The 21796-nt window shown below is 43.2% G+C and overlaps 1 protein-coding gene across 1 annotated transcript in view; it reads left to right on the top strand.

The window, feature by feature from the left end:
- The window catches only part of LOC307118113 (pyruvate carboxylase, mitochondrial-like), a gene marked incomplete at both ends in the record, with an annotated part of 53801 nt that overhangs the window by 8622 nt on the left and 23383 nt on the right, over positions 1-21796 (top strand). The window contains 4 exons of the mRNA XM_079803538.1: positions 9048-9269; positions 9536-9692; positions 10884-11124; positions 11461-11710. Of these exons, the coding sequence (XP_079659664.1) occupies positions 9048-9269; positions 9536-9692; positions 10884-11124; positions 11461-11710 (870 nt within the window). The remainder of the gene's footprint in view (positions 1-9047; positions 9270-9535; positions 9693-10883; positions 11125-11460; positions 11711-21796) is intronic.

Genomic DNA, 21796 nt, shown 5'->3' with positions numbered 1-21796 from the left:
GCTGCAGTGGGAAGAGTCGTGGGAGGCAAACAGGTCTACCTGTGCGTCGCCGAACTGTTCCCAAATCAGCTGAACCGTCCGGGGATGGAGTCTCCATTCTCCCGGGAGAGGCTGAAACCGCGAGAGCTCGTCGGCTGCGTGGTTCAGGACTCCCGGAATATGGACAGCACGAAGGGACCTCAGGCGCTTCTGACTCCATAAGACGAGATGGCGGGCGAGTTGAGACATGCGGCGGGAGCGTAGACCGCCCTGGTGGTTGATGTACGCTACTACGGCCGTGTTGTCTGTCCGGACGAGCACATGTTGACCCTTCAGCAACGCTCGGAAGCGGTGCAGGGCGAACCGTACTGCCAGCAACTCGAGGCAATTGACATGCAGGAGGCGCTGGGGTCCTGTCCAGGAGCCCGCGGCTGCTTGTCCATTGCACATGGCACCCCAGCCCGTGGCAGAGGCATCCGTCGATACGACAACATGCCTGGAAACTCGTTCTAAGGGCACACCGGCCCGTAGAAAGCTGAGGTTCGACCACGGGGTGAGTGTCTGTAAGCAGGCCCGAGTCACTTGGATCCGGAGCGTGCCAGACTGCCATGCCCATCTCGGGACTCGATCGCGAAGCCAGTGCTGAAGCGGTCTCATATGAAGCAATCCGAGCGGCGTTACCGCGGCTGCAGATGCCATATGCCCCAGGAGCCTCTGAAAAAGTTTCAGTGGAACCGCATTCTTGCTCTCGATTTGTCGGAGGCAAGTCAGCAGAGACTGCGCGCGCTCGCTCGAAAGCTGCGCGTACATGGCGACCGAGTCGATCTCCATACCGAGAAAAGAGATCCTCTGCACTGGGCAGAGTTTGCTCTTCTCCCAGTTGACCCGAAGGCCCAGACGGGTTAAGTGGTGGAGAACCAGATCTCTGTGTCCGCAAACCTGCTCTCGAGAGTGGCCTAGTATGAGCCAGTCGTCGAGGTAGTTCAGGATGCGGACCCCGTGCTGCCAAAGGGGCGCAAGGGCTGCCTCGGCGATCTTCGTGAAGACGCGAGGGGACAGAGATAACCCGAATGGGAGAACTGCGTACTGGTATGCCCGCTCCTCGAAAGCAAACCGTAGGAACGGTCTGTGTCGAGGAAGGATGGAGACATGGAAGTAGGCGTCCTTCAGGTCGATCGCTGCAAACCAATCGTCCGGACGAACGCATTCGAAAAGGCGTTTCGCAGTCAACATCTTGAACGGAAGCCGGTGAAGGGATCGGTTCAAGATGCGAAGGTCCAGGATTGGCCGTAACCCACCGGTTTTCTTGGGTACAATGAAGTAGGGGCTGTAGAACCCCGACCTCATTTCGGCTGGAGGGACAGGCTCGATCGCACCCTTCGCCAGTAGAGTGGCAATCTCCGCACGCATGACGGGGGCATGGGCCCCGGTCACGGTATAGCGGACTCCCCTGTAACGGGGAGGAGCCTGCGCGAACTGAATCGCGTAGCCGAGCCTGACGGTCCGGGCAACCCAGCGGGACAGCCCCGGAAGCTGAAGCCAGGCTTCCAGAGACTGCACCAACGGGGTCATACGGACAGTAGGCGTACCCCGGGTGGGGCAGCGAGGCAGCGTTACCGGCGCGGACAGGGGAGGCTGTTGGGCGTCCCCGGGTCGGAGCACGGTTAACGGCTGCGCCCTGACAGAGGAGACCAGGGAAGGACTCGCGTTCCACGGGGGTCTGCTCTGCCAGGGGGCTGGCGACAGAGAGGGACGAGAGTGGCGTGACCCGAGGGTGGCGCGCACTGCCGTCACCGATCTCTGGGGGCTCAGGGATGGGTTTGTCAGTTCTTTCTTTAACCACATTAGGGTGCTGCTGACCCGGGGGCCAGCAGCTGAACAAAAGATTCTCCCCCGGCCCTCCACCGGGGGAAGGAGCGGCCCTGCCGCCGTCTCCTGGAAAGAACTGCCCATCCCTGAGCCGTCCGCATCAGGAGCGCCGCTTAGCCTGGCGTTTCTTCGCGGGCTGCGGGGCTGGAGCGGACTGGGACGCCTTCCTGCGGCTGCCTCTGCGCGGCCCGGGTGGAGGCTGCTGCTTGGGTGGCGCAGAGGCGGAGGAAGCCGCGGGAGGACGTCCTCGGCGGCGAGCAGGCTGAGGCACCTGCGCGGGCGGTGGGGTGGAGGCAGCAGCTGACCGCCGGGGCAGGATATATTTTATTGCCTCAGTCTGCTTCTGAGCGGCCGAGAACTGTTGGGCGAAGCTCTCGACCGCTCCGCCGAATAGCCCATCCTGTGATATGGGGGCGTCGAGGAAACGTGTTCGCTCGGCGTCGCGCATATCAGACAGGGTGAGCCATAAGTGTCTCTCCTGGACCACATTTGTGGACATCACCTGACCCAGGGAGCGCGCGGTCACCTTCGTCGCCCGGAGAGCGAGGTCGGTGGCGGCTCGCAACTCATTGCTGAGCCCTGGATCAGCCCCTCTCTCGTGCATATCGCACAGCAACTTGGCTTGGTAAGCCTGAAGAGTTGCCATGGTATGCAAAGAAGCGGCGGCCTGCCCCGCAGCTCTATAGGACTTCGCCACCAGAGATGACGAAAACCTACAGGCCTTGGAGGGGTGCTTTGGGTCACCACGCCAGGACGAAGCGCTCTGTGGACACAGTTGCATCGCAACAGAACGTTCGACTGGGGGGACCCCAGTGTACCCATGAGCCGCGGCTCCATCGAGAGAGGTGAAGGCGGAAGAGGCCGCCAAACGTTCACGGGAAGACAACGGGGCCTTCCAGGAACGCGCGACCTCTTCATGCACCTCGGGGAAGAAAGGTATTGGAGGAGCGGCCGGACGGGTGTCCGAACGCGCCGCCCCCAAAAACCAATCATCCAACCGCGAACGCTCGGGCTGAGGCGGAGGGTTCCACTCCAGTCCAAGCGCTGCGGCGGCCCGAGAGAGCATGGCTGTCAACTCTGGGTCCGACTCGGGCAATGCTGGGACACCCGAAGGTGGCAGCACAGCCGAATCCTCATCCTCAGATGACTCCAGCCCACCTTGTGATGCGGCGATAGACATCACTTCCTCCTCCGCCGCGCCAAACGCCACAGTCGGGACAGCAGGAGCCGGCCCCGATGTAGACGCCTGAGCGCGGGCCGGGTCAAGTGCCTGAGAGGGGGGTGTGGGCCGAGGAACTAGCGTCGGAGCTTTATTCCACACCGTCACCCTCAGATCACCCTGGTCACCAGCCAAAGTGCCGCCTCCAGAGGAGACCGCAGATTGGGGGGGGACGGAGGGGACTCTCGTTCCGGCATCAGCACGGAATTCACGGAGTCTCGATCGTAGCACTGAGATGGCCAGTTTCCCGCAGAGAGAACATGAGTCATCCACGAGCGCTGCCTGAGCGTGCTGAAAGCCCAAACACGTCACACAGCGCTCGTGCCCGTCGAAAGAAAAAAGCGATCTACCGCACCCAGAAGTGCACGGACGAAACATCCTGAAAAGGACGCGTCACGTGCAAGCTCTTTTATGAGAGGAAACTTCACAGTCGATGCCGAAGCGCCCAGGGAAACACACACCAGCTGGATGCAGACCACTGCACAGATCAGCAGGCAGGAAGTATGCGATCACTGGAACGCGCCGTCACACCAACACCGACTGGAAAGCTGCTCGTCTCGAAGAAGCTGACAGAGTCTCAGAAGGCTGTAGGAGTGAAGAGGTAGGTACTCTTGGCTCCGAAAGCAGAAACATAATGCGATATTGCCTCGTACTTCCTTATATACTCACGCAGTGAGGCGGAGCTACGTATGCAAATTCCGCATGCCCCATGGCATTGGCACGCCATTGGGCGTTTTCTCAAAACTCGAAGTTGATAGGCTTCTAAGCGAAACCCCCATTCGTTAGTCACTAACGTTACGTCGTAGTGACTGAACGAAAGGGAACATGATGTGTGATTCCCAAAGGACCCCTGATGGATTGTGTGCCTATATGTATGCACATCCAAAAAAAAGTTTTCCCACTTTCTTCCTGCTCTCAGTGCTTTAGCTGAAAGTTCTCTGTGGAACTGGTTATAGTTTGTAGAGCATATACAAAATCGTCCCCCTACACAATTTGACCAAATATGTGCCATGTATGTAGGTGTGTGTATGGAAAAGGTCTTTCATGGGATAAAAAATGCATGTGTCTGTGTAAGTAGGTCACATCTGTGGTAGGTGTATCCCAAGCCTCATGAGATGGTCCTCAGCATTGTGTGTTTGCATGTGCGTTTCAGACACACAATGAGCGATAAAAAGGCTTTGGCCTTCATCTTTCCTTTCATATGGCCGCCAGCATTCCATACAGAGAAATTCCCACAGAGGCACATACATTTAAACTCATATGTGGGTGTATTTATGCCTTGAAATATGCAAATCTATGCATCAATGTCTTACTTAATGCATTTCTATCACCGGTCTCCCCCGTCCTTTTTTCATCTCATACTCCCTCTGTCATTGGACAGCATGATTTACTTTTATTTACACTTGAATAAGCTTGTGGCCCACCTGTTTTTATATAGTTTTAGGTGTTTACCTCATTTGCATTTATAGAGAGGATCGGTATGTCTGACTTTATTTGTAATGAAAGTTAGTGGCACCACCACCTGCCTGCTGGGTTAATGCCCCCTCAAACTGCCACAACTGAAAGGCTGAGAGGCTATGAATAGTAGGAATTTCCCTTGACTGAGGTTGTAACTATGCTGTGAAGCAGGGGAGTCTCAAGAGAAGCCAGGTTTTCCCAGTATATTTTTCTGTTGATGTAGCCTGGTTAAAACCAGACCATTCTCAGTAGTAACTGAGTTATGGTCTGGCAAAGCTTCATAGACAAATCATTTCCAAAGGGGCGTCACCAACGGGCGTTGCTCAAATGCCTCTGGGCGCAATTGGATAGACCTCAAACCAATCAGAGCGATGAGGGAGATGACGTATGCAGAGCGACGGAGAAACATCTGAGACTCTGGCCGTTTCTCAATATGCGTTCTTGTCTGTACTTGTGTTCTCAAATAGGAAATGTCCCCGGTTTCCATTTCAGAAATCTGGTCACCTTACCTAAACCACATGTTAATGTTTAATATATTATTTTTTTAAATGTAAACGAAAAGAGGCAACGTGTTTTATACTTAGTTTTATTATAAATATATAAGATAATCAATGTAGGCCTAGCTACGCGTTGCCTGAACCACATTCGTGTGGCTTTTATGTTTTTTTTTTTTTATTTTTTTTTTAATGAAATGAGGCAGTGGTGTTTTATGACATATTTCGTACGCGAACTTCTGACTTGCGTCCGTGACTTGCCAAGTTTGACTCCGGAGAACGAACTCCCGAGGACGGGACTAGTCCGCCTACTCTGCTAATGGACAAGCAGCGTTCTTGACAGTATCACTCAGTATATATTTGTATATGTAGTGCAGGCAATGCATATTATCTTAAATGCATGTTTATAACAAAACGAAATATAAAAAACCCAGCCTCTTTTCGTTTACATTTAAAAAACACACACACATAATATAGGCTATGATTATCACTGTAATAAATTAAATATGACACAAAACACAACCCAGTCTCTTTTTGTTAAATGTCAGTTTATGTGTGATCATCAATAGCAATTATAAAAGTATAAGTAAAAGGTATAAGAAGCTATACAATAAATAAAGCAATTCAGTCAAAGTCAGCGCTAGGAGACTACAACGGTAAAGTTTAATATCTTAAAAATATAAAGTTATGAAACTTTGCCCTCAGACAAAACGATCTGTCTAGGAACAAATTATAGATTAATGAGAGCAAAGATCAGCCGTTAGATCTACACAAGACGAGACGGTTTGACCACTATAGAGACATCAGAGCCAGCGGCAGACGGCAGAAGGACTGGCCGAGGAAAGGCGTCTCTCGGCGGGCTCAATAATCGATTGAGCGTCGCTGAACCACTGGAGCTCACAACTAACGGCAGATCAAATTTTAAAAAAGGCGCTCTCTTTATAAATAAACCACAGATTTGAGCTTTAAACAACTACATTCACGCCTGAAAAGGACTTAAAACTATATTTTGTAAAGCATTAACACTACCAGAGGGCTCTCGCTAAGACCCATTCGTTTAGCCACCAAAGGGCCAAGCTGGTATCAGACTTTTGCCGAATCCAGTCGGTAAGACAGCGATAACATCTTTTTTAGATATGAAGGCTTCGAGTGTTGTTCTTTGCTCGGGTTTTGACAAAAAGGAAAAGTTTAAATCGCTTTAAGCAGACGCGATAGCTGATTCGAACGAGTGATGCTCCACAAATCTACTTCAATGTCGCTGCGCTGTCGTCATCGTCTAAAGTTAGGGGGTTAGGGGGGTTAGGGGGTTATATATCCCACCCCCCTGTTAGGGGGTGGGATATATTAGGCAGCATGTGAACATTTTATATTCAAAGTTGATGTGTTAGAATCAGGAATGGGGCTGAATAGCCGCAGACCAGTCAGGGTGCCCATGCTGACTCCTGCCCACCGCCAAAAGCACCAACAGTGGGCATGTGAGCATCAGAACTAGAGCACGGAGCAATGGAAGAAGGTGGCCTGGGCTCTGATGAATCACTTTTTTCTTTTACATCACATGGATGGCTGGCTGCGTGTGCATCACTTACCTGGGGAACACATGGCACCAGAATGCACTATGGGAAGAAGGCAAGCCGCCAGAGGCAGTCTGATGCTTTGGGCAATGTTCTGCTGGGAAACCTTGGGTCCTGCCATCCATGTGGATGTTACTTTGACACGTACCACCTATCTAAGCATTGTTGCAGACCATGTAAACCCTTTCATGGAAACGGTATTCCCTGGTGGCTGTGTCCTCTTTCAGCAGGATAATGCGCCATGGGCTAAAGCAAAAATGGTTCAGGAATGGTTTGAGCACAACAATGAGTTTGGGGTGTTGACTTGAGCTCCAAATTCCCCAGATCTCAATCCATTCAAGCATCTGTGGGATGTGCTGAACAAACCATGGAGGCCCCACCTCGCAACTTACAGGACTTAAAGGATCTGCTGCTAACATCTTGGTGCCAGATACCACAGCACACCTTTCGGGGGCTAGTGGAGTCCCAGCCTTGATGGGTCAGGGCTGTTTTGGCAGCAAAATAATGACCAACTCAATATTAGGAAGGTGGTCATAATATTATGCCTGATCGGTGTATATGTTATGATGAACTATATGCCTTTCTCCACTGACGTTCTATGATGTTCAAATCGTTTCAAGGATACTTTTTAGACGGCTGACTGAGATGGCGAGAAACAAGAACATGGTTTGTTGCTGAAAAACACTAAAGCTGGTTTAAGCTGGTCTCCCAGGCTGGTTTTAGAGGGGTTTTGGACACTTTTTTAGCTGATGATGTCGATCTTAGGCCAGCCTGGGAGACCAGCTTAAACCAGCTACTTCCAGCTTAAACCAGCTAGAAGTAATAGCCTAGGCCTTAGCTGTTTTTTTTTTCAACAGGGTAGCAACACATTATTTGATTTGGTTATTAGGTTTGATAATGTAGTCAAGCAAAAGGCTAATCATATTAATTACCGTTATGTGTCCAACATTGTAAAGAGTGATACATATGTGCAGAGTTTACTATAGTAACTTAATACAAGTTGACAGAGTGGGTCTCTGAGCTGGTGTGAGTGAGTGGAGGTGGGGATAATTTGCATATTCATGTATTCATTTTCCAGAATATCAGCACAATTGTAAATGTAATATTGATTTTATTCAACAGTTAAATAAGCAAGAAGTAAATACTGTGCATGTTAGTACATGTTAGACACAATCTTGTCAATATTGTCTGTTTTTGCTATATTTCCCCTACTAAAATAGATCTAAACAAAGTTGGAGCAAATTGACATAATCTTTATGAAATAATCAGGTCAGTGATTTGTTGAGTCCGTAATTATGACCCATGCATGAAGACAATCACTTGCTTCTTTCCAGAATGAATCAGTGAATGGCTCAATGATTGCTGGCAGTTTTAGATTCATATTTAAAAAAAACAATATTTCATCTCATTATCTTTATCAACCAAGTCCCAGAAAATATTAAAGGGTTAGTTCACCCAAAAATGAAAATTCTGTCATTAATTACTCACCCTCATGTCGTTGGACACCCGTAAGACCTCCGTTCATATTCGGAACACAAATGAAGATATTTTAGTTGAAAGCTGATGGCTGAGAAAGGCTTCACACAGGCCTCCATTGGCATTCAGTACATTGACACTTCCAAGATCCATGAAAGGCACTTAAAACGTCGTTACAAAGTCTATCTCACCACAGTGGCTCTACAATAATCATACAATGCGACGACAATAGTTTTTGTGCGCAAAAAAAAATCAAAATAACACCTTTATCCAACTTGTTCTTGTCTTCCGTGTGCGCCTCCACGACGCATGCGCGAGAATATGACGTAGCGCCGGTGTTCGGGAATCGATGAAATACACACTTAAGCCCCATTTTGAGCACTACGCCGAGACCTAAAGCACGATCAATGTAGAATCCAACAGCTTAGACACGCGCGTCTTCCTCTGCTCGTAAACAAATCGCTTCTGGGTCATATGTCCGAACGCCGGATCTGCGTCATATTCTCGCGCATGCGTCGTGGAGGCATACACGGAAGTCGAGAACAAGTTGGATAAAGGTGTTATTTTGATTTTTTTTTGCGCACAAAAACTATTGTCGTCGCATTGTATGATTATTGTAGAGCCACTGTGGTGAGATAGACTTTGTAACGACGTTTTAAGTGCCTTTCATGGATCTTGGAAGTGTCAATGTACTGAATGCCAATGGAGGCCTGTGTGAAGCCTTTCTCAGCCATCAGCTTTCAACTAAAATATCTTCATTTGTGTTCCGAATATGAACGGAGGTCTTACGGGTGTCCAACGACATGAGGGTGAGTAATTAATGACAGAATTTTCATTTTTGGGTGAACTAACCCTTTAAGATATTGTACACCCCTAATAGTCCCCTACTTTTATCAAGGTCTTTTGTTTGAGTTTGATCAGTTGGCTTTTATATGTGTGCTGTCACTGTGTAAACAAATCACTTAGTTTTTTTCTGTCTAGGTGTGCCACCCAAAGGCTTCCGTGAAGTCCTGTTGAAAGAGGGTCCTGAGGGTTTTGCACGGGCAATTCGACAGCACCAGGGCCTTCTACTGATGGACACCACTTTCAGAGACGCCCACCAGTCCCTGCTGGCAACTCGTGTTAGGACACATGACCTCAAGAAGATTGCTCCCTTTGTGAGCCACAACTTCAATAATCTCTTCAGCCTGGAGAACTGGGGAGGCACGTGACATTCACAAAATCTTTAGTCATTTCTTAATACACATACATTCACACAGAAGTGGCGAATTAATTAAACAATTACTCTATTTCAAATCAGCAGTAAGTGAATGTTCATGTTCTGGGTCACTAAGCTTATTATCTGTGTATTTCAATGATTTTAGATGTTCCTCAGCGCTGTGTGTGTTTTGGCTTACTGAGGATCAATTCAGCCTTTGATATCACTTCAGTCCCTGGCATGACCTTAAAATCTCTCTTTCTGTCTCTAGGAGCAACTTTTGATGTAGCAATGCGTTTTCTGTCGGAGTGTCCGTGGAAGAGACTCCAGGAGCTCAGAGCTCTGATTCCCAACGTCCCATTTCAGATGCTACTACGTGGAGCCAATGCTGTGGGATACACAAACTACCCTGATAATGCTGTGTTCAAGTGAGATCACACACACACATCTCTGTTGGCCAATGTTATTTATCCCCTACTCATAATCCTTCCCTCACAGAAACCTTTCTGCATATTTAAATGTTTATTAAGATATTATTTGGTATTTTTATAAAGCTTGTAAGGGCTGTTGGCTTGTCCACACAATTTAGGTGATTACATTTGTAGGCACAGCAACATGAACACACACAATAGAAGGCAGTGCCTGTATTGAGAGTTAGAGCTGATTCTGTTGCAGCAGTAAACACAGTGTTCCTAACATTAATTTTACTTTTTTATAGTAGCTTGAGTATTAAGCTAATACTTAATGCTATTTTTGCAGTAATCTGCATGTAATCTGTCTTGTACTTTCATTATAGGCAAATGTACCAATACATTTGTAAAATAAATGTAATATATATATATATATATATATATATATATATATATATATATATATATATATATATATATATATATATATATATATATATATATATATATATATATATATATATATATATATATTCAGTGTATAAACAGTATATACAGAAGTGCATTTGCTCTGAACTCTTTAGCAACCTTATAGCAGTTTGTTAAAAAAGTCAGACCATTTTAGCAACTGCACAGCAACACCATAAAACTCACAACGTTTTTCCAACCACAGCAACACCCCAAACTTCACTCAGAACTCCTTAGCAACCCAATAGCAACACTCTAAAACCACTCAGATGACCTTGGTAACTGCATAGCAACACCTGGTTAAACAACTCAAAACACTTAAACCTCATTACAACACACACACAAAAACATGCAGAACTGTAAGTGCAAAACAACACCACAAAACCACTCAGATGGCCTTGATAACTGCATAGCAACATGCTAAATCCACTCAGAACACCTTAGTAACCACATGGCAATGCTCTTGCGACCACCCATAACCCCCCTAGTATCATGGCAGTGACTTTCATCTTAAAATGTCCACTTTCCATAGTAAAAACAACATAGCCTACTGATTGTACCTGTTGTAAAGTACTCTTGCAGGCAACACAATGTCTGATGTCAGTGGCTTGACTTGGATGCGCATTCACACAAATGTCTCTCTTTACTCTTATAAACCATAAATGTCGGTTTTGAAGGAGTTGGCTGTAGTGCAGAGCTGCAAACATTATTTTCATTGATCTCCACTCTCTCTTTCTCTAGATTCTGTGAGGTAGCCAAAGAGAACGGAATGGATATCTTCCGTGTTTTTGACTCCTTGAATTATATTCCCAACATGCTTTTGGGGATGGAAGCAGCAGGGGCGGCGGGAGGCGTGGTGGAGGCGGCCATTTCTTACACGGGAGATGTGTCTGACCCCATGAGACAGAAATACTCACTGGAGTACTATCTGAAGCTGGCCGATGAGCTAGTTAAAGCTGGAACACACATACTGGCTATTAAGGTATATCACGTGTACATGGAAAACACACTCACAGCATTGTCCTGACAATCATATGTTCAATACTCACAAAAGCATAGGTGAAGGATTTGCCGATATAACCACTGTTTTTTGTGTCAAGACTTCGGAAATAGCAGGGTATTTTTTGGCAGTTACTCAAGGGTGTAATGACTGAAGACATTGACAGTAATATTCGTTCTAGCTCTGTTATTTCTGTTTCTTCTTTCTTTTTGCTTTGTTGATCTGCTGTAATGATACAGTGATCATCATAATCTGATTTTCTTTTCTGTGTGGTTCGCTTGAATGGCTAAAAACTGCTCTTCTCTCTTTTCTTCTCAGGACATGGCTGGCCTGCTGAAGCCTGAAGCCAGCCATTTACTAATTGGAGCACTGCGGGACCGTTTCCCAGACATCCCCATCCACGTGCACACTCACGATACAGCAGGTGCAGGAGTCGCGGCAATGTTAGCCTGTGCACAAGCAGGCGCAGATATAGTAGATGTAGCAGTTGACTCAATGGCAGGCATGACCTCTCAACCAAGCATGGGTGCTATCGTAGCCTGCACCAGAGGAACCAAACTTGATACTGGTGAGTGGACAAGAATCGTATAAAGATCGACTACATTTCACAAGCAGAAAGAAGCTCCCATGTCCATTGTCAGTAATGTAGCAATGCACAGCTCACCATGCACTTTTCTGCTGATCAGTGCAGCAAATTCACTTGACCAACTTGAACTTGAGCGAAATGTTGAGAACTTTAATAGCAGTTCAACTTTAAAGAACATGTCAGAGCCTTAGGCTAGTAGGCAGCACTCTTGACATATCGCACATCAGTGTTAATTTCGTTAATGAATCATTTTCGTCAACAACCTTTTTTCACTGACGAAAACAAGACGATAACTAAATAAAAACTAGTCTTGGATGACAAAAACTATGACGAAAACTTACTGTCATTTTCGTCTACAAATAAAAACGAGACGAAAATGTTAGGGAGGGATGATTAGGGAAGAGATCCAGTAACTGATGTCCTGTGTAACAGATACGCACATTTGTTTCAAACGTGCTGATCTAACCGCTGGAAAACACAGCGCTGTTGCACGCTCTACACTACAGACTCACGCATCCCCGAATACAACGCTCCAGGGCGGTTCACAATCGCACATTTATGCCAGGAAATTGTTTATTAACTAATGCTGATGAATAATGACAATGTTTACTTTACGATGTTTATATAGTAATATGTTTTAGACAGTTGTAACAATGCATATTTTATCTCCTGAACTTGAATGAGCATCCTGCAACTGCAATAGTAAGGCGCAGACATTTCAAAATAAGAGTCAATGTGTATTTCGAGCTTGTTTATAATTAAAAGTCACACATTATATATTCGTTTTTGCTTACACAATAAACTGTATTTAAAGGGTAACTAAACCCTAAACCAACTTTTTTTAGTTAATGATCTGTAATAGTGGGGCTTTATTAATGCTGTTCATTGATTCGAGTAAATGTTTTGACATTTGAGTATAAAGTGTTTTAATTCTATAAAATATGGTGTAAAACCGCCAAAGTGCTGCCCTCTTAAGGTTGAACGGTGGCTACTGCAGTTGAATTTTCCTATTGGACGTTGTGGTACATCGTGACGTAGGATGGTACCTCCAACGGCTCACTATCCTCGCCCCTGGCACGAGCTCACCACGGCCTCGAAATGTTCCCCCAATCACACGATGAGAATGGCTTCACTCCAGTATGAACTGTCGTGTTACATGAAGTAAACATTATGAATGAAACTGACTTGACACTTGCTTTAACATTGTATTGAAGAAAATATGGTTAAATAATGCAGTTGTCAGTACACGTCAGGCTTTCCTTGCGATATTATTGCCGCCCGTCATGTGTACAGATAATTTTCATACATGAGACGCGCTTTCAAACCCTGACAGGCAAGTGGTTGCCGCGGACGCAGATAGATTAGGTCAGTTCTCTTGCGCGGCTGCTTCACTAGCATTGTCTGCATCGGGAGTTAACGCAGTTTGAGCCAGCGGCTCGCATTGATAAGGCTCCGGGTTTGTGTCTGTTAAAGACAATCCACCCTCCTCCACTTCAGGTGAAGGTAGGAGAAATTACCGCTCTGTTGCAAAGCTGGCGTCACTCCAGTCATTCTCCATCTTCTTTGCGACTCGCGAGTCAGACAGCTGTCAATCAACCCATCCCCGCGGGTCTCAGGTGCACGCCCTCCGCTCAGCCCCGCCCTCGGTTCGTCCCCTCTGTGTCCGCCGGGCTCTGCCCACTTTTCCAGCATTTTTTGAAAATTGCCAGTGGGTGGAGTTAAGCTCTGAGCAGGGGTTTAGTTACCCTTTAATTTAATTCCCATTTAATTCATAGTCAGGTGGAAAGACCAGTATTTGACACATATTCAATTAAGTATCAGGGTTATAATAGTTAACTAAAACCATTACAAAAATCTTCATTACTTGAAATTAAATAAATATTGACTGAAATAAAAAAAAAATAAACAAACTTATTAGAACCTTTAGCTTAACCTGATATGGCCTACTAACTAAAACAGAAATACAAAGTTATAAAACTGTATTGATGTTTTTTTTTTAAATAAACAAAAAAGTGAATTGAGCTCTCTTTCGTGTATTTTTAATGTCAAAAACAAAATGATGTCAAAATGTCAGTTCAAGTGACAGTTGGTTATGCAATGCTTAAATGCTTAATGTATTACAATTTAACTAAACTCATTAGATTTTAGGAGACTAAATCTATTGTAGATTTAGTCAACTAAAATTAGACTAAAACTAAAAACAATTCAGGTGACAAAAATATGACTGTATTTTTATTTTTTAAAATATGACTATAAAATATGGCATTTTAGTCAAAAAAACTATGACTAAAACTAAATCAAAATTTGCTGTCAAAATTAACACTGTCATACATACAGCGCAGGGCTCGCGCTCTTCAGAAACAAAGGGTTAGTTCACCAAAAATAAATAATTCTGTGATTAATTATTCACCCTCATGTCGTTCCAAACCCGTAAGACCTTTGTTCATCTTCGGAACACAAATTAAGATATTTTTGATGAAATCCAAGAGCTTTCTAACCCCTTATAGACTGCAACGTTATTACCACTTTCAAGGCCCAGAAAGGTAATAAAGACATTGTTAAAATGTGACTACAGTAGTTCAACCTTAATGTTATGAAGCGACTGTCAAATACTGTCAAATTACTGTGTAATAGATGCACACATGCTGTAACATGCTCATCTAACCATCTAACAGTGGGAAAACGTGGAATTACTTAAAATTCTATAAATGTTAACTGAAATAAAAAATTTAACAAAACTTATCTGAAGCTTTAGCTTAAAATGATTTACTAACTAAAACAGAAATAACAATTTATAAAAACTATATAGATGTTTAAAAAAAATAAATAAAAAATCCTTGGGGAAAAAAGTATGCATCAAGCCCTGGACAAGTACTGAATTGAGCTTTTTTATGTATTTTTGCACTTGAACCGTCAAAATCAAACACAATTATGTCAAAATGTCCGTTTTGGCATGTGTTCAAGTAACAGTAAGTTATGTAATGCTTAAATGCTTAATTAATGCATTACAATTGAACTAAACTAATTCGATTTTAGTCGACTAAATCTACTGTAGATTTAGTCGAATAAAATCTTATGATATTTAGTCAATTAAAACTAGACTAAAACTAAAACAATTCAGGTGACTAAAATATGACTAAAACTAAATGGCATTTTAGTCAAAAGACTAAAACTAAATCAAAATTTGCTGTCAAAATTAACACTGCTTCCGTGTCAGTCTCCTACGCTGTTCACATTGCAAACACAGTGCAGCGCTTATGGGTTCTATGGCAGAATGCTGGCTCATTATTGGCTGACTCCTGCCTTAGCAGCACACGCATTCGTGTAATTCTCACATGTACAGCGTCAGAGACTCACACGGAAGAGAAGAAATTGTTGAATAAAGTTATTTTTGGGGGTTTTTACACAACAAAAAAGCATTCTCGTCACTTCAGTTGAACCACTGTAGTCACATGGACTATTTTACTACTACTACTAGTACTACTACCTTTCTGGGCCTTGAAAGTGGTAATAATGTTGCAGTCTATTGGGGGTCAGAAAGCTCTTGGATTTCATCAAAAATATCTTAATTTGTGTTCTAAAGATGGAAAATAGGTCTTATGGGTTTGGAACGAGATGAGGGTCAGTAATTAATGACAGAATTTAAATTTTTGGGTGAACTAACCCTTTAACTAAATTAAATCAATATTTGGTTTGACCACCCTTTGCATTTAAAACAGCTTTTGTACTAGGTACACTTGCACAGGTAGTTTTTCAGGTAGCTTTGGAGGTAGGTTTCTTCAAGCGCTTTGGAGACATTGCAGCAGTTCTTCTGGATTTAGTCTGTCTCAGTTTTTGTCTCAGACTTGATGATGGTGAGATCAGATCTTCGTGTGAATCATACAGGCTGTTGTCAGACTCTTTGTGCATTCAAAAATCTCTGTGGATTATTACAATTAATGGCAAAATGAATGTTTAGACATGTAAACTGATATTCCTACTTACAAACTACAGGAAAATATATAAATCACTTGGCTTGTTTTGGGGGTGAAAATACTAACGTGCCTAAGACTTTTACATGTATTTACTGTCGATATTTATTGTTAAACTTTTGATTGGTATGTATATATATATTAGTGGTGGGCATAGATTTTTTTTTTTAATCTAGATTAATTCCAAGATTAATCTAGATTAAAATGGCTCATTTGAATTCTGCCGAAGGCATTCAGAATATGTGTGCTCGTAAGTGATCGTTTGTCTTTTTGTAGTTTGAATAATAAATAACTTCTGTCCCTTTAAGACCTGAAGCACGCATGGATCCCAAACACTGTTCCTGTGAGCTGGTTACGACTGTGTTTACGTTAAAACTCACCCAGATGGGCATTGAGACATTTTTGAGTGTATTTGACCATTAATAAGCTGGAAAAAGGAGCTCATTTTTGCACTTGTATGTCAGAGCCGGCTTTATTACGGTATGTGTGTGTGTGTGTGTGTGTGTGTGTGTGTGTGTGTGTGTGTGTGTGTGTGTGTGTGTGTGTGTGTGTGTGTGTGTGTGTGTGTGTGTGTGTGTGTGTGTGTGTGTGTGTGTGTGTGTGTGTGTGCGTGCGCTTCAGATGCAAGCGCGAAATCTGCGGGAATTAATAGAATTAACGTTATGTGCAACCCCGCGCAAAATTCAGACCGGTCACACCAATACTAACAAAAGTCCAGCAGAACACCCGTTCGCCATGTTCAGAGGGTTAACTGGACTGAATGAGAGGAGGCGGGTGCGTGTCAACTCGCTGTCGGTCGGAGAGGAGAGTGCAGTTGATATCGATACTGTAGAAAATGAGTATTGTATCGTTTAGACCCAGTTTAGTATAGACCCAGCTCCCAACCCAACTTTGAGAATAGATTAACGGCGATATTTTTTATCACCTGATAAGAGTCTCACGTTAACGCAGCACATTAACACTGATAACGGCCCACCACTAAAATATATATATATATATACAGGTGCTGGTCATATAATTAGAATATCATCAAAAAGTAGATTTATTTCACTAATTCCATTCAAAAAGTGAAACTTGTATATTATATTCATTCATTACACACTGATTTATTTCAAATGTTTATTTCTTTTAATTTTGATGATTATAACTGACAACTAAGGAAAATCCCAAATTCAGTATCTCAGAAAATTTGAATATTGTGAAAAGGTTCAATATTTAAGACACCTGGTGCCACACTCTAATCAGCTAATTAACTCAAAACACCTTTAAAGGCCTTTAAATCTCTCAGTCTAGTTATGTAGGCTACACAATCATGGGGAAGACTGCTGACTTGACAGTTGTTCAAAAGACGACCATTGACACCTTGCACAAGGAGGGCAAGACACAAAAGGTCATTGCAAAAGAGGCTGGGTGTTCACTGAGCTGTGTCCAAGCACATTAATAGGCGAAGGGTAGGAAAAGATGTGGTAGAAAAAAGTGTACAAGCAATAGGGATAACCCTGGAGAGGATTGTGAAACAAAACCCATTCACAAAGAGTGGACTGCAGCTGGAGTCAGTGCTTCAAGAACCACTACGCACAGACGTATGCAAGACATGGGTTTCATGTCTCATTCCTGTCGCATTCCTTGTGTCAAGCCACTCTTGAACAACAGACAGCGTCAGAAGCGTCTCGCCTGGGCTAAAGACAAAACGGACTGGACTGCTGCTGAGTGGGCTGCTGAGTCTGGAGGAAGAGAGGAGAGGCACACAATCCACGTTGCTTGAGGTCCAGTGTAAAGTTTCCACAGTCAGTGATGGTTTGGGGTGCCATGTCATCTGCTGGTGTTATTCCACTGTGTTTTCTGAGGTCCAAGGTCAACGCAGCCGCATACCAGGAAGTTTTTCATGCTTCCTGTTGCTGACCAAATTTATGGAGATGCAGATTTAATTTTCCAACAGGACTTGGCACCTGCACACAGTGCCAAAGCAACCAGTACCTGGTTTAAGGACCATGGTATCCCTGTTCTTAATTGGCCAGCAAACTCGCTTGAACTTAATCCCATAGATTTTCTGTATTGTGAAGAGGAAGATGCGATATACCAGACCCAACAATGCAGAAGAGCTGAAGGCCACTATCAGAGCAATCTGGGCTCTCATAACACCTGAGCCGTGCCACAGACTGATCAACTCCATGCCACGCCGCATTGCTGCAGTAATTCAGGCAAAAGGAGCCCCAACTAAGTATTGAGTGCTGGACATGCTCATACTTTTCATGTTCATACTTTTCAGTTGGCCAAGATTTCTAAAAATCCTTTCTTTGTATTGGTCTTAAGTAATATTACAATTTTCTGAGATACTGAATTAGGGATTTTCCTTAGTTGTCAATTATAATCATCAAAATGAAAATAAATAAACGTTTGAAATATATCAGTCTGTGTGTAATGAATGAATATAATATACAAGTTTCAATTTTTGAATGGAATTAGTGAAATAAATGTACTTCTTGATGATATTCTAATTATATGACCAGCACCTGTGTATATATATATATATATATATATATATATATATACACACACAAATTGTCAGCTTTGTATTTTTGTCGGTTAATTCCACTACTGCAACTTTAAGTAGATTGTGTTTTTGGCTTAGGTCAGTACATATACAGTTTTCATTCAACAGGCAGCCCATGGTCAGTTAATGCTGCCTAAGTTACAGACAGGCTCAATTGATTAATGATGTCTAATTAGTCAAGTCGCTGAGCTCATTAATCAAGGGACTCAACAGGGACTGTCGTCATATATCATTACATTTGGTACTTTTAAACAGTTTGTGTGCTGTAATGTATGTGCGCTGTATTGTGCATGTGAGTGTGATAATTGCCATTTTCTGAGAGGTGTGTTAAACAAAAGACCTGCAGAAGCAGAATAGGGAATGTGTTGACACACACTGGACAAAGACTAATGACGGCGAAAAAAAGAGAGGTAGAGAATTTTACCTTCCCTTTCCCCCATTTTGTTTTAAACCGCACTTACACATTTATTTCACCGTCCTCCACTTCATTACTGTCAAAGTTAAATCATACCTTCTCTGCCCAGCCTTTCCCTCCCTCCTCTATCCCCCCAATACGGTTCCTTTGAGGCAGAGTGGTTAGGTAATGGCCGCTGCGCTTCAGTTTCAAATTCTCCAGAGTCTAATCTTATGGTCTTGGACGATCTCTCATGTACCCACATCATACACAACAATCTCTTAATGTCGCTTTGTAAACATGGAGATACCAATTTTAACCTGATGGGTGAAAGATGAAAACAGAGAAAATGTATTAAATAAATTAAGTGAAATAAGAGAAAATTCTTTTTTTGACTAAGTGGAAAATCAAAAAAATAAATGATATTATATGTGGATAATATGAATGGTCCTTGCTTATGTTGAAGTTCTGGGAGGTTGCTATGTAGTTGCTGAAGTGTTCTGGGTGGTTGCCAGAGTGTTGCTATGTGGTTACTAAAGTGTTATGGGCGGATTTCTGTTCTCACAAAAAATTGGGTTGCACTTTTTGGGTTACTTACCTAAGAAAGTACTGGTTAATATAAGGTAAATGCATGGGTTAAGGGTAGGTTTAGGGTTCGTACCCATTACCCAGTTATTGGAATTGATATAATAAGTACATAGTTGAACAGGTCTGTAAAAGAAAGTGCTACCAAAATCTGTTCTGCACAAATTTTCGGTCCAATTTCCTGTGATTTTTCTGTTTAGAACGATGCATAAAAAAACAGCAGACAGGCTGAACAAGAAATGTAGTTTCACCCTGCACTTATAGAAAAGCAGAATACCCAGGTTAAAGGACTGTCAAACTACACTTTTTGTTCCATTGACTTCCATTCATATGCATGCGAATGCTGGAGACTTAAAACTCAAGCTCATACGAAGAAAGACTTTGCATTTCATTGCATTCCAGAATTCAAGTTTGGTAAACTCTCACCTGTGAATTCGTATCACATGAAGATGTGTGACCAATAGAAGAATGATACTGTAACGTACTGCTCTGAGAGAGAAGGTTCAGGTAGGGATGGCTGACGCGAAACTGACGTTTCGGCGCTTTGCCGAGATCCCGAAGAACAGATGTTTCGAAACACTGCTCCGAACAGTGATTCGAAACACCCATGTCACGTGACTATGGCTAAATGAAGCTTCGAGGTGTTTCATCAGGTGGCGCCTGTCGAAACTGCGTTTGATTGAAAGGGGCAGGAACAAACCACAGAGTCAGTCAGTCACACATCTGTATAATTCCCCACAGTTTAAAAGTTTAAAAGTGAATCCATCTTCACCTTGTGGGTTTTTGTGAGAGGAGAAATATTTTGTGATAGCAGTGATTTTCTGATATAGAGATTTATAGTGCGCTTTGGTTAGTTATATTTAGACTAGATTTAAATGAGATATATTGACTGATAGGTATAGACAGTGACATATAGTTAGGATAGATATAGTGACACATTAATATAGGCTAAGTTAGATAGTGACAGATAGCACAGCATACGTTAGAGATATATAATTTATATAGATATAGATTAGGTAATATATAGATATATTAATAGAATAGATAAAAATGGAGGCTCCACGTAAGAGATGTCGTACATTTGTGGTGTCGGAGCATTTCCATTTGGAGACACCAAATAAAGTGAGATGTGTGTATTGTGATAGGCAGCTAGCCTACTGCAACAATACATCATGATGTGCCATTTGAGGGCACAACCATTTTGGAGGGTGTAGAGGATGGTAACATTCTCCCTGTACCTAGGCCTTTTTTATGGGAACTGTTTGATAGTAGTATCCCAGACGACACACAGTGCTACAGCTGATGCAACAGTAGAAGTGAAAAAGTAAAAGTTTTTGCCCAAAACGCATGATCCATTAATTTATTGGAAAGAGAGAGCAGTAATTTTTCGGCTAAGTCCTTCAACAGAAGAGTAATTAATAGTTTTCAATAAAAATGTTATGTAACAAATGTGACACATTATGGCTTTATTTATTTTTATTAATGTTCATTTTTCATGACCAAAAAAAACCCTATAGTTATTCACAATGAGGAGGCAACAGGTTACAAAACCAATATCATTGTCAAGGTTATTTCAGATCAGCACATGCAAGTGGCCACTAGGTGTCGTCATAGAGACAGGTGTCGGATTGATTCGAAGCTTCGAAATAATATTGCAAATTTGCTTCAACTGTTTCAGTGCTTCACGAAGCCTCGGTCTGCCCATCACTAGGTTAAGGATCCAAATGCAGCTTTATTTTAAAGGGTAATCCACACTCGTAGTGAACAAAAAGGCAAGAGGTCATAACAGGTAGCCAGTCCAATCAGGCAAACAAGACAGGAGAGACTGGCAAACGGGTAATCCACAGAACAGGCAAATTATCCAAAAACCGACAGACAAGAAACCAGGGAAAACGCTCAGAAATGCAGTTATACAACAAACAAGACTTCGCAATGAATGACTGAGATAACCAGGGTTATATAGGGTGATGTGAACAGGGTAATGAGACACAGGTGGATGTATTCAGAGATGATGAGTCCAGGCAGAGAGTATTATGGGTAATTGTAATCTTTGATGGAATGACAGTCCGGGGTGGCGTGCCCTCTGGTGGTAATCACAGGGCACTCTCATTGGCGATTATGACAGATACGTCATGTCGTAACCTTTTAGCTGAACTAAAATAACAAACTGTAAAGCTGCAGGTTTGCAGTGTTGCAGGAAAGTGGAGTTGACTGTATACTTTTACATTTATTATTTGTTAGATGTAGAAGTAATGTTTTTTTTAAATGCCACTTAGTGTGGTCATATCACAACAACATTTTCAGAAGAAATTTTGCATGCTAGTGTGAACGCCCCTTTACTCTGCGACATAAAGTGCTGTGCAAATGTCTATTTCTGACACCCACTTATCACAGTAAAAGGTGAAATGTGAAAGAAAATCAAAACAGTATTTATGTTTCTAAACCACCGCTCAAATTTTACTGTTCAAATTCTAGTTTCATGAAAATCCCTTTTTCCGCCTCATCACTCTCTCTTACTGTCATTGGTTTTCTCTCTAGTGTATTGCGCTGGTTAATTTAGTTGC

The sequence above is a fragment of the Gobio gobio genome (genome assembly GCF_949357685.1).
Source record: "Gobio gobio genome assembly, chromosome: 2".
In the NCBI taxonomy this organism is placed as follows: Eukaryota; Metazoa; Chordata; class Actinopteri; order Cypriniformes; family Gobionidae; genus Gobio; species Gobio gobio.
Note: the sequence above shows the minus strand (reverse complement) of the source record. Positions and strands in the feature narration are given on the sequence as shown.